The sequence below is a fragment of the Silene latifolia genome, chromosome 2 (assembly GCF_048544455.1).
Source record: "Silene latifolia isolate original U9 population chromosome 2, ASM4854445v1, whole genome shotgun sequence".
Lineage (NCBI taxonomy): Eukaryota > Viridiplantae > Streptophyta > Magnoliopsida > Caryophyllales > Caryophyllaceae > Silene > Silene latifolia.
In genome coordinates this window covers 20815789-20829291 of record NC_133527.1, presented here as the reverse complement: position 1 = coordinate 20829291, position 13503 = coordinate 20815789, and the positions used below count along the sequence as shown (strand labels likewise).

The 13503-nt window shown below is 38.4% G+C and overlaps 2 protein-coding genes across 2 annotated transcripts; both read right to left on the bottom strand.

The window, feature by feature from the left end:
- Positions 1–333: 333 nt before the first annotated feature.
- Positions 334–1678, bottom strand: LOC141642411 (glutamine synthetase nodule isozyme). Its single transcript, XM_074451204.1, has one exon. The coding sequence runs from the start codon at positions 1599–1601 to the stop codon at positions 531–533; it is 1071 nt and encodes a 356-aa protein (XP_074307305.1). The 5' UTR covers positions 1602–1678; the 3' UTR covers positions 334–530.
- A 1032-nt stretch (positions 1679–2710) lies between these two features.
- LOC141642410 (uncharacterized) lies at positions 2711–12424 on the bottom strand. The gene is made up of 10 exons (XM_074451203.1): positions 12056–12424; positions 11514–11896; positions 11280–11416; positions 10847–10960; positions 10672–10755; positions 9149–9319; positions 6293–6446; positions 5890–6053; positions 5273–5399; positions 2711–5197 (listed from the first exon to the last, which is right to left on the bottom strand). Exons 2-10 carry the CDS (start codon positions 11823–11825, stop codon positions 3260–3262), a joined length of 3201 nt encoding a protein of 1066 aa, XP_074307304.1. The 5' UTR covers positions 11826–11896; positions 12056–12424; the 3' UTR covers positions 2711–3259.
- Positions 12425–13503: the final 1079 nt, after the last annotated feature.

The window sequence follows — 13503 nt, the reverse complement described above, 5'->3', positions numbered from 1 at the left end:
GACTCGATTTGGGAATCAACCTTCTGATAATCCTATCTCAGAGTTGATGAATTTGAAGCATTCTGGGACTGTTGCTGCATTTCAAACAATGAGGGTTACATGAAAGGTCTGTGGAAATTCTTTGAATAATCTCATAGATTCAGGCTGTTGCAGCATTGAAGGGAACAATGACTAAGGCACCTGTTTTGGCTCTTCCTAATTTCTTAACAGAATCTGTTGTAGAAACAGATGCTTTGTGCTTGCTCAAAATGGACACTAATAGCAGTATATACAAATTAGAGAGCAATTAATTAGCCAATAGAGATCGAACAAGAGACATTAGTCTCTTGGAAATTGAGACGAGCAATTTGCAGTCAGATTATTATTTATAAGAAAGAACAGGCTAAGGAATAACACATTAAGGAAGAGCAATTTCCAACATTTTATTGGTCTCTAATACAAATAATGCAATCAAACACGGATCATCTAAAATAAATTAATAATTATAATTGAAATATAAAGATAAATATAGTGATAAGATTGTGGAGTAATCAAGGCTTCCAAAGGATAGTAGTGTCAGCAATCATGGAGGTAACCAAATACGGATCCATATTTGATGCAGGCCTTCGATCCTCAAAATAACCTTTCCCTTCCTTTTCAGTATCTCTTCCAACACGAACAGAAGCACCTCTATTAGCAACACCCCAAGAAAAGGTATTAATATCTGCTGTCTCGTGACGACCAGTAAGCCTCCTCTCATTACCCTCTCCATAACCTGCAATATGCTCTTTATGACGCTTCGCTAACTTCTCTATTGCCTTCTTTATCACTTCTATTCCCCCGGCTTCCCTCATCGACTTAGTACTGTAATTGGTATGAGCACCAGCACCATTCCAGTCACCCTTGACCGGCTTCGGGTCAAAAGAAACAACCACCCCAGCTACCTCCGCTATCCTTTCGAGAATGTACCTAGCAACCCAAACTTGATCACCAGACGAAATCCCAAGAGTAGGTCCCACTTGGAATTCCCACTGACCTGGCATAACTTCGCCGTTAATACCACTAATATCAATCCCAGCATAAAGGCATGCCTTGTAATGAGCATCGACTATATCACGACCAAATGATTTATCAGCTCCGATACTACAATAGTATGGGCCCTGAGGCCCAGGAAACCCACCAACGGGCCATCCAAGAGGCCAGTTTACGTCTTTCTGAAGGAGTGTATACTCTTGCTCTATCCCAAACCATGGCTCCTCGGTCGCAACGTCAGCGTGACTGAATATCTTGGCAGCATTGTATCTTTTGTTTGTCGGAATTGGGTCGCCGGCTGGTGTGTACGAGTCGCACATTACCAGGATGTTGTTACCCTTTCTGAATGGATCTTTGAATATAGCCTGAGGGTATAAGATGACTTCGCTATCGTTTCCAGGAGCTTGGTTGGTACTTGACCCGTCGTAATTCCATTTGGGTAATTTTGTTGGGTCGGTTACTGGGCCTGGTAATGTTCTGGCTTTGCTTCTCATATCCATGCCCGAACCTCCAATCCATATGTATTCAGCGATGATCTTTTCGGTTGTGTCGGAGAGGTTAAGGTTGATGAGATCGTTGAGGAGAGACATTGTTTTGTGTGTTTTTTTAATTTGTTATCTTGAATATTATTGATAACAACGGGGAGGGGTGCTTATATAGCAAATATTAGAGGACCATCGATAATCAGAAACCTAATATAGGTAGTAGAATACTATCTTAGGATATGGAAGAAAATCATGAAGATTATATCCGAATCCGATCCATATTGTGATTCATATTAATATAATATATTATATTGGGAATTAAATAAGGAAAGATTCCTAGGATATTCTCACTAATTATGCTAAAATTAAGTTTATAATTGCATTTATCATGAGAATATGTTATGAATCTTTCCTTATTTGGTTTATTAATGTGTGTCTTAAGAGTACACATTAGAAAAACTCATCAGGGCACACATCAGAAAAACCTCATATTATATTACGAGTATTAGAAGAGGACCATCGATAATCAGACACCTAATATAACTAGGATATCTTAGAGATATATTTGATCTAATACAGAAAACTATGACGATTATAATATCCGAATCCGATATAGTATCTAAACCTATAATTTATTCCAAGACTATCACAATATCTGTATCCCATTATAATGTCTAAACCCGTAATTTATTCCAAAACTATCACAATATCTGAATCCGGTTATAATTTATTTGAATCTTTTCAAGCATACACTATTTGATGAGAAATAGTGTTTTATACCCAAAATTTAAAGTTTATTGTAACGAATCGTGCTATAATTCAAATAAAAGTATAATATTACATGACATTTTTTAAAATAAAATAATTTTTAAAGTAGTTAGTTACAGTTGTTTTTAGTTGGGGTGGTGGTTTAGGAGGTGGCAGCAGACCTTGGGTCAGTATGGACCATGGTAGAACTGTTTGGTAGGGGTGGCGAGGATGGGGAGGTGGGGGGTTTTGAGTGGTGGTTCCAATGTAGGAGTGAATTTTTAGGGGTGGCAGATAATGGTTTCGTCAATCCGATGGTAATAAAGATTATCCATTTCCTTTCTCGTTTATCTATTTGACCATTCCTAATTTCACTTCTCTTGCCTCTGTTGAACAAAACATGGGTCTAAAGCTACTGTACCAGAAAAAAGGAAGCGCAAACAAGTAGGCTAAAAAAAAACGAAACGAAAACAATCGAACTGAACCATGTGTAAGTTCTAAGCTCGATATCAAGCTGGGATTTAAAGAACAAAGGGAGAGTTCATACTTCCCAACCAGATATGTACACTGCTAAATACTCAGCCACTTCTTATGGTAATAAACTATGCTGGTTTGGAATAAATCAATTAAAAAAAAATGAACACGGAGTCTATTATGCCAAGGGAAGTTATTTTCCAGTAAAAGTAGTAGCACTGCATGAAATAGGCAACAAATGCCGTATCATTTATTAAACTGCAGAACTCGACTTCCATGGCTATGTCCCTCTAACCGACAAAAACTACGAGAGCTTCCCTCCATGGTCATCAGAATAATGATACAAAAGTTTCCTCCCAAATGGCTGAGAGATATTTCTCGAATATTAGGCACTTCAACATCTCTGTTTGCCTACTACTGCAATCTAGTTATGTACATGGTGGTACTATCGGGTTGTCTCAGCCCTGGCAAGGGTCCCACTCGTTTGACGCCATTCATCTAACAACAATATGTGGATATGCTGGTGGCCCTGGTGGGGGAACTTACGGATTCCACGATTTGCCAAACGGTTTTCCAGACGGGTCTTGCAATGCTGAAGGTGGATTTCCCAAACTCATCCACCCCATCGGATTCTTCAAGGTAGGTCCGGTCGCTTCACCCCCACTCAAGTAGTCGAAGGGAGAGGTTGGCCGCACAGGGTTACTTGCCATTGGAATTCCTCGGTTGGCCATAATCATGTCCTGTCCATAGCTTGTTGAGTGGATCATCACTGGTTCGGTTGAACCCACGGGGTTGTACTGGGTCCGGGGCTGCAGAGAACTGCACTGTGAGAGGACACTGTACAGGCTCTGATCACCACTACCACTTCCGAGGCTTGTCGTTGAGAAAACCGGCACCTCGGGGGCCGACCAACTACCATGACTGTGGGTCGCCCTAATATCGTTGACAAACCAACTATGGGGCAACTGTCCCCCAGAGCTTAACTGAGGCTGCATTTGAGTTGACCCACGGGAATTAGCCCAGACCCTCGGGTTAAGGGTTGAAAAGTGCTCTGGGCCCTGGAAACTGTACCCGCTACTGTCGGAATAAACAGTGTCTTGAATCGTTTGATTCATAAATAGCTCGCCACGGGTATGGCTGGGAAACTGATTGGGTTCCAATAAAACATTACCTGGATGGAATACAGGTCCCTTTTTCTGCTCCTGGTGAAAATTGTCACGCAGAATTAGAGATGGCAGCAATGACTCATTTCTTTCTTTATTTGCAAGGGAGTCGATGAAGGGCATATGGTTCGTATGCCTGTTCAATAGATCTTTGGTGTGACCCCCTAGTAGATCATGCTCAAGATTAATCAAATGGGCTGGCTGCTCGGGGACTAATCGTGGGAGCCCAACAGTCAATTCACTAGAAGATGCAAACGGTGTATTCGGATGAGAAAGACCATAAGATTCTGGCAAACGCATTGAAGATTCCGGCAACCCCACTAATCGTGGAAGCCCCGCAGTTAGTTCCGTAGAAGATGCAAACGGTGTAGAACCCATTGAAGATTCCGGCAACCCCACTGAAGACCACATGTTTACCGATGAATGCGTCTTGGTGTGTGATATACCAAGAGAAACCGCAGTCTGGCCAACATGCTCTTCGGATGGTGAACAAGTCTCGCAAGTGTCGCGTGTCTCGGATGAAACCTGATTATTTTCCAAGTTTAGATCCATAGGGTCAAATTCCTGGTTCTTAGTCGATGATGATTTGTTCTCCGTGGAGAAAACCCCACGATCAATCGGTGGATCCTTGGTCACTAATCGTGGAAGCCCAGCAGTTAGTTCTCTAGAAGGTGCTAACGGTGTAGAACCCATTGAAGATTCTGGCAAACCCATTGAGGATTCTGGCAAACCCGTTGAAGACATGTTGATGACCGATGAATGAGTCTTGGTGTGTGATATACCAAGAGATACTGCAAGTGTCTGGCCAGCATGCGCTTCTGATGCTGAACAAGTGTCACGTGTCTCGGAAGAAACACGATTATTTTCCAAATTTAGATCCATAGGGTCTAACTCCTGGCTTTTATCAGTCAATGATTTCTTCTCCGTGGAGGAAACCCCAAATTCCTCCACATTTAGAGGGGAATCAGGTAAAGATTGATTTCCCTTGGAGGATGGATCAAATTCTTTGCTGATATTCACCAGAGAATTTCTTGGAGATTGGTAATTGGTTGAGGATGGATCAAACTTCTCATTGACATTTAAATGATTTGGCAAGGAAAGAGGATCAGACTCCGGGTTAATATTTAGAGGAAGACTTTGTTTGGAAGTCTCGTTCGATGAGGAGGATCGAGTAGACTTTTCACTATCGGAGACAGAACCCTTAATCCCGAACTTGTTGTCAGGGTAATTTTTGAAAGTTCCTTGCCAATCCCCAACTATATTCTGAGTATTTGCACTTTCATTACCAGATAGCTTCACCAATTTCTCATTCTGAGCCTGGAAAAAGAAAAATTTAAGTCTATAAATTATAGCAAAAGTGAGGCAAACCACCAACGGCAAATTAACACAAACCTCTGTCAAAAGTGGTACTTTATCTTCTATTTCTTGGCACAAATAACTCATAATCTGCAGTCTCTCCAATTGCACTCTTCTCCATTTTTCTAATGTTGCTGGAAGGTCCTTGTTAACCACATAGATCCTGCATAAGCAACAAGATTATACCTGATTGCATGGTATTAAATGCTCCAGTTATGTTACGTAGTGCATGGTATGTAACGTAATTAGCCGCCACTACGTTATTTTCAGTTATATCACGTCCCAGTAAAAAAACTCCAAACCGTGGATATATATGTAAGCTCTTATTTTTCGGGCAATGTATTGCAAACATGTGTAAAAGAGTATTTGCAATTGTTGGATGTATTGGTGAAAAAAAAAATAGATGTAAGAGAGGAAGGAGAGACTACAAACATTGATATCAACTCAAATTTAGGTCTTTAAGATCGAGTGATGATTTAACACGTTTGGCAAACGTGATCTAAAACTACGGCCACACCGGCTGTACCTCGATACGTTACATCTGCATTATCCATACCAATATTTCACTACCGTAACCACGACCAATATCAGATTCTAATGCCATGCTTGAAGGGGTCAAAATTAAGACATTCCAGTTACTAAAGCACACATACCAGTGCTCATGGATTCTCTTCTGCTCTTCTTGCTCAAACATTACATATGGCTTTACATTGTAACTGTCGAGGTTTCCTAGTAGACGACTTAGATTCTTAGGCTGAATAACAGGGCCAGATTGTCCCATACTCAAAACAAGTTCTTCATGCTGCTTTTTACTAATCTGAAAGACAAAAACATCAGATGTGTGATAAGTTCGTGAACAGCGGACAATAAATTCACAGTTAAAACCATTTAGTCAGAGAGAGTCGGACTTGAATGAGACAGTTCCACATGTGAGTGTGACACCGACCCAAGTACTTCAATATACAAATTTAGTTATATATATTTATATGGTTAATATGCCATGTCAGTTTTTGGGTACCCATTATAATAACAAACTTTAATGATGAAAAACCCCACCTTCAGATAAGACATGTATTTGGTCCCGTCATTGGCGGTCATGCTTGCCTTTTGTGACTTTTCTACTTTCTTAGGTCTGGGTAATCCCTTAACGCCATTGGGTGATGATGACAATTTTTCTTGTTTGTCCTTGATAAGCTCTTGATTTCGAATCCTGAAATGGAAGCACCTTAATCACACTTTCACGTCAACGAAATGCACTGTTGAACAATGAAATCCAGCAGATAAAAGATTGCCCATTTTTTGTGACATGCCTCTAACGATGCTCTCTTGTTCTCATGCACTTATTTCCCCAACAATTCCAATTTTATCCTTATTTCATACATGAGGTGGTTAGCATACAAAAATATATACCAAACAGGCAAACAAGCTCCCTCCACAACAATATTTACTTTTGGACGAAACGATATCAAGACGTAATTAGTACTTAACGAAATAATAGGGAAAAAAAGTAGATCCTAAACTAAGTACTCCATACTTCAGGAACTACATCTACATGCATAATGCATGTTAATTTTTTATATAAGTCTAATATACAGCAGAGATTACATACAAAAAGCTCTAGAGAAGGACATTTGTGACCAGCTGAAGACAATTGTCAAAAAGAAGTTTTGTCTATAAGAGATTGTAGACAGGAGGAACCACAATATAGTAAAGACAATTACAAGAAACTGAAGCAAAATACAGTGATACTGTACAAACTACAAAGCAACTATACCGTATTTTTAAGTTTTTAATCACCACTATACCTCGCTCCATCAACGCCTCGCATCGAACTTTTAGCCATGTACTACCACGGAAGACACTTACTACAAGAGTTACCAGATTCGTAGTAAATCTGATTCGAATACATAATACAGAATTCGCTCTTAATAGAGTAGCCAATACGCTGGGACTATTACAATAAACATTATAAGTGACTTCATAACGTTAGTAGGCTTTATCTTTGAAGACTAAAATAATATAATAGTCAAGAAAATAGCTCAAGTTATACAAAAATTAATAAATTATAATCCTATAACAAACCCCTATATACTCTCTGTTGTTTTGTCTACAAGTTACAGCAAATGGATGTTATCATCCATACTTGTTTTTTTCTCTTTCAAACATCTCAAATTCTCTTTCTCATAGGTTTCCCCCCTTGTTGAACGCCCTTTTCCCCTAATTGTAAGGCTAAGCAAAATATTCCCATCTATAATTTTAATCAGTTTCTTCCTACTCTACAAGACATTAGATTTCCATGCTAAGATCTCGATACCTTCACTTTCACTTTCACTCATGTAGATATCAACACCTTCTCTCCCTAGTTTAGTTTGAGAAGGCGCACTGAGGTTATGGGGTCCCAAGGGGCTGAAGCGAAACGCGCGAGGCGAAGGCGCGCACCTTTTGCACACGAGGCGCACTGATTTTGCAGAAGAACATCCATATTTTACAATCAAATTTTGTGCGAAAATAATCCCTTTTTTGTTTTAAAGAGGGCTAACATGTACTTTAAAAGTGAAAATTAAGGATAGGGGGAGAAAACAAGGGTAAACTAAGAGAATTTGGAAAAAAAAATATGGAATTGCACACTAATACGCCCCGTGTGCGCCTTGGTGCGCCTTACTAGTTGTGCCTTGTGCGCCTTGGGTGTGCCTCATGCGCCTTGGGTGCGCCTTTTGTATCCCATGTGCATCACAGTGTCTGATGTGATCTGGCTGGTGCCTCACTGCGCCTTGCGCCTAGGCACGCCTCGAGCGCTCTTTTTCAAACTAAGCTCCCTAGACGCCACATTCACTATCAGCGGGTCCTACCAGCCTCGTGTTCAATCATCACATTCACCAAGTCTCCATCAGTTAGAGGAAACTTACGATATAAGTTTGTAAATCATTTTCACTATAAAGTTTTTAAAAAAAAAAAAAAAACTAGTTCTAAGAAAGAGGGTTTTTTTAATCAAAACTCGGTGCTTTTAGCTAGTATTTAGCTCGAGGTTTTCTGAAGCCATGTTATACTAAAATTTTGGTTTCCTAAATTTTGCAGCTTTCATAAATTCCAAACCTTCCAATCTTGTTCCACCTGGTTGTTTCAGAATTGTCGAAGAAGTTGAAATGAAATAACAGAACCTGAAGACACCAAACCTAATTCCTAATACGGTGGCAATATAGTGATACCACCTATGTAAGTATACCACTACTAGAATTGTGAAGGATTTGGGTACAAAACTACAAACAGATCGGCCAATACCCATTTCAAGCTGACGAGATCCATACACGATGTCTATAACAAATAATGTATGATGCTATAGTTTGACACTAATGTATTCGAAAATGAACACTTAAGTTTTACTCAGTCTCAAAATAGGTTTTAAACCTTAGATTTTACACTATGAGGAAACACAAGAACTCACACACCCCATCGCATAACAGCAAGCTTCAACAGTTTTAAAAAGACAAGTGCAAGAAGAAACGCAATTGAGACAGAGAGAATCCCATCCCAGGGGCCATCCAAGTAACTAACAATCTTTGCTTGTAAGATTGTGTCTTGGACAAGGCACTAGGCAGTAGCCAAAAGCCCAAAACTCACAAATGTCCTGTTTTCTTTTAACCATTCACAAGGATTCAACAAAATAAAATATAGGCCTGATGAAGTAAAAATATACTCCATCTATTTGACTTGGTTTGTTACATTTTCTGTTTGCAGATGAACCAAGCAATGGAGGGAGACAGTGGTCTTATATTCCAAGTTTACCATTCCAATAAAGTAGAGTACTGTTGTATGTGTAACTTTAATCAAACTTGCCGAATAGGAAACGGAAAACAAGTGAAATGTCTCAAATGGAATATTTAAAGAATCAAATGAAATAGAGGGAGTATATACCTTCTCTGTATCTCAGCATCCCTGATGACAGACAGCTTTTGGTTGTCACTATAATACGATTTATCATCTGCGATTGAAGATGCAGATTCATACGTAGCATTTGCCTCAAATTTTTGAGAACTGAATCCATTTGAATCAGGTACAACAATTTTCTCAGAATGTCCTTTTGATCTGCCAACAATGAAATTAAGTCAGGAAACAAAACTAAGACAGCATCACATTTTCAACAACTGACAAGTACATCACCGATTAATCCACACACGTGCTCTGCCACAGAAAGGATTTGCATCACATTCAACAAGTTAACAAGCTGCTCCGAATACAATGTGCACACAACTTAAGAGGCACTATCCGTAATGTTTTTATTTAAAAAGAAGCACAAGATAATCACATAAAAAATTTAAAAACAAAGCAATAAATGAGCAAAATGTAGAATAGAGCAAAGCATGACAAATATCAAGTGCACATCTAGGGGCTTTTGATGAGGATTTCAGAAATGATAAGAAGACTTATCAAAGAGGCTTCATTAAGATATCTCTTCATTTAAATATGATCCCAAAACTTCAATGAAGGGAGGGATTTGCCAATTGAGACATATATAAGCATCATTTATAAACTGATTTTGAACAATTAAAAATCCTGGCGTATCAGATCACCAAAAGGACCAGAGGCTAATATAAGGCGTCCATCGATTCCACGTAATGGGAGATCATTAAGAGCAGAACATTTAACTAATACCTAAGTACAGTTGAACTACCAGGCATCAATCCAATGTACCTCCTAAAGCACGTATTTGGAAGGGTAAGGATTCACATGACCCCTGCCTTAGTTCTAAAAGGCTGAGGCGCATCAAGTCGACAAGGGCCCATGTCGATGAGGCGCAAGATGAAGGCTTAAGCCTCAGACACACGATGCACTGTTTTTGCACACAATTGAGTATCTTTAAAACACAATTTAGAGCAACAACGCCCTTTTTTGGATTCAAAAAGGTGGGCCAACATGTAAATAAGTTAAACTTGGGGATAATGTGCCAAAGACATGGGCATACTAAAAGAACTATGGAGAAAAAGGAATTGCATAGTATTGTGCCTTCCTTAACCCAGACGTTTTGGCTAATGTCGTAATAAGCCTTACGGCTTAAGCACGCCCAAGGAACACCTTTTTAAACTAGAGTTATAGCGGGCCTTTTGAACCTAGATTATACACGTAGGCCAAAAAGAATGTATATGAGGACTTCCCACTAATGATTTACTCTTCTAATTCTCTAGAATTATCCCTTTGCTAGTTTTGTCATATATTTTAATTGCCCCATTTCTATTTCAGGTATACCTTGTGTGGGCAAAATGTCAATACTTATTCGGGTAAATGTCAACACCTATGCCAAAACTTAATCGGAGAAATTTAGAGAAGTGGAAGAAGTATCATTTTAAAATCCCAAAATTGTCCTTGTTTGCCACTTTAGGGGGCGAGGAAGATAAAGAAGCCCTATGGCATAGCTGCTTCACAATGAATGAATAACAAACCTTGACATTAACTTCGTAATCTCTGATTCTGGGTCCTTTGCACTTCCACACCTTTCCTTCAACTTGTGCAAATTCTTTATCATGCTGTCATAAAAATGTCAGTGGTGAATAACTTGCAATATGTAACTGTGACTGAACCATAAATATAGGACAATTAAAAAGACTTATAACATACTTTTCATGGTACTGTTGCAGCTCGGAATAGTATGCTTTCTTGTTAGCCTTAAAGGACTTCTCATATCGGACTACTGCATCAGGATGAAAATTGCCTAGACACAGTGAAGAGCTCCTGTACGTATTACGACGCGTAAATTCCCCTCGAACCATAACAACACACTAACAATAACATCACTGATGTGTCATCCTTATTCCTTCCCGAACAGCCAAGACAAGCAAAGAGAAGGGTTTTCGAAACACTACCATGGGAAACATTATTCTACCAAAGTTGTGAATAAACTCACATAAGTGATTCAAAAATAAGAATAACTAAACTCACAAAGTGATTTGATGAACAAATGGCGTGACACAAAGGAGATTCCACTTGGAAAAAAAAGACACAACTTTTCCTATAATAAAATCTTCACTAGTTTTGTGAAACATAGGCTCACCATTTGAGAAAAGGATTCCCAAAATGGAAATTCTCACAACCAAGCAAAGCTTGCACAATTTCATCAGATTCAAATCCTTCCGGGAGAAATTGCGAAAGAAAGGTTCGATCTTTGTCTGTCAGAAGTGATTGCCAACCCTGGAAACAAATAAAACAAAAACATAACTAAACTCACCACTTACAACACACAACACTCAAAAAGAAAACCAATTAATCCTTGACCATGATCACCAACCTCAAGAGTAAGAACCTCAGTCAAATCATCCAACTCAAAAACCTCTTTCGGAACCGCAACAACATCAGCCAATTTAGCATTACTAACAGGGCTAAATGCAGCCAATTGTCTTGACGAAATCCCAATTTGTTCCTCTTTAGCCACAACCATTTTCTCATTTTCATCCCACTTCAAAGATACATGACTATTATAATTAGCCTCAAATTGCAACGGTCTAAACTCCCTCTTTTTCGCTCTATACTGCTCCTGAATCCCACACCCAAATGGGGCCATTGTCGAACTCGGCCGCCTTTTACGCTGATCAGCTGCCATTCTATACCGATTCACAATGCTAAATAATTTCTAAAATCCCCAACTTATACAAACAAATTACATTCATAAACCTGCAACAACGATTACTAAATCAATTTCGCAATTAAAAACAAATTCATCAAATACCCATTACAGGAAATCAATAAAAATGAAAAGGGTACCCAACAAAATCGCAACTTTCACAGAGAATAAAGAAAAAAAATGAAGTACAAGCAGAAAAGAAAACTCACAGAGTTGGATGAAAGCGTGGGAAAAGAAGCGTCAGCAGGTGAAATTAAAAAAGCGTCGATGGGTAAAATTGGGGGAGAGAGAAAGTTAGGGTTTGAGAAGATATGGAGGAAGAGGAGGTTTGAAAAGCAAAGCAAAGGATATCATGAAAATTGAGGTGAAGATCGAGGAGAAAGTGAAGCCACCATTTTGTTACCTATAGTTGTTGTTCCAATCCAACTATCCCAAATCCCAATTCACTAAAAACTCTTTGTTTTCTTGTTTCTTTATTTTTGACTTGATTTTCTTTTCCACCATTTTGTTACCTATTTTATGCATCAACAAAAACAATTTCACATTTGTGTATGGTGGTGGTCTAATGGCCATAACTTGAGTGCATGGTGCTCCAAGGTCCAAGGTATAGTCCAAATAATACATAGAGTATTTGTTTGGTATATTATTTTTTGGGATATTCTTTATACCCTGTACTTTTTCATTTTCTAAGATGTATTCTTTGTTTTTCACAAAGAAAATTTAATCAGTAATAATTCTCTGTTACGAGTTTAGAAAACAGTAATTTTTTTTTCAAACCAATTATCTCGTCAAGGCCTTGAATTTGAAAAAAAAAAATTCACCGTTTTTTGAACTCGTAGCCGGTAGTTATGGTTGGTCAAACTTTTTTTAACGAATAAACTTTGAGCGACCATAATTCCCGACTACGAGTTGAGACGTCAGTGAATTCTTTTTTAAACTGAAGACCTCTTAAAGACGGTCAATTTGAAAAAAAAAAAAAATTATCATATTCTGAATTTGTAGCCAAGAGTTATTGACGGTCAAAGTTTTTTTGCAAGAAAAAAAAGGGTATATCTTAGAAAATGAAAAAGTAGAGGGGTACACGAGAGAATATCCTTTTTTTTTATCACGAGATGACCCGTAGTGTACTGGGTACGTGATAGTTTGCAAATCACGTATATCAGGTAAACCACCCGAGAGTAACAGGCTCGAAGTCTTGAAGACATAGACTAAGGCCATAAGCACTCCACAAGATTGCTCTTAGGGAGGCTTGAACCTGAGTTCCTTGATAATTTCACCACATTCTAACCACTAAACTCCACCTTTGCGGGCTTATTTTGTATCTTCACTAGTCTTAAACCCGTGCAAATTGTACGGGTATGCTATTTCGGAATTTGTTATCATAAATATTATTGTAACATTTTAGATAATTTTTTACATTAATTAATTATCTCCTTTTAAAAGTAATTATCTTTATAAATAAAAGTTTTTAACATAAAGTAAAATCTGTCTACTTTCTACTTTATGTTGAAACATTTATAGATTGCAAATTGGGTTGTAAATAAGTTTTTAGATATTTGATTACAAATTTCATTTGCATTCAGCGTAAATGGCGAATTATAGTGAATTGGTCGAGTAGTTGTTTTCATACAGCATGCTAAACTCAGATTTCTATTTT

Coding starts and splice junctions, on each gene's coding strand:
- LOC141642411 (XM_074451204.1), bottom strand. CDS start 1,601: ATGTCTCTCCTCAACGATCTCATCAACCTTAACCTCTCCGACACAACC.
- LOC141642410 (XM_074451203.1), bottom strand. CDS start 11,825: ATGGCAGCTGATCAGCGTAAAAGGCGGCCGAGTTCGACAATGGCCCCA. Junction 6,054..6,292: donor AATACATGTCTTATCTGAAG/GTGGGGTTTTTC, acceptor TTTGTCTTTCAG/ATTAGTAAAAAGCAGCATGA. Junction 5,400..5,889: donor AAGAGAATCCATGAGCACTG/GTATGTGTGCTT, acceptor TTGCTTATGCAG/GATCTATGTGGTTAACAAGG.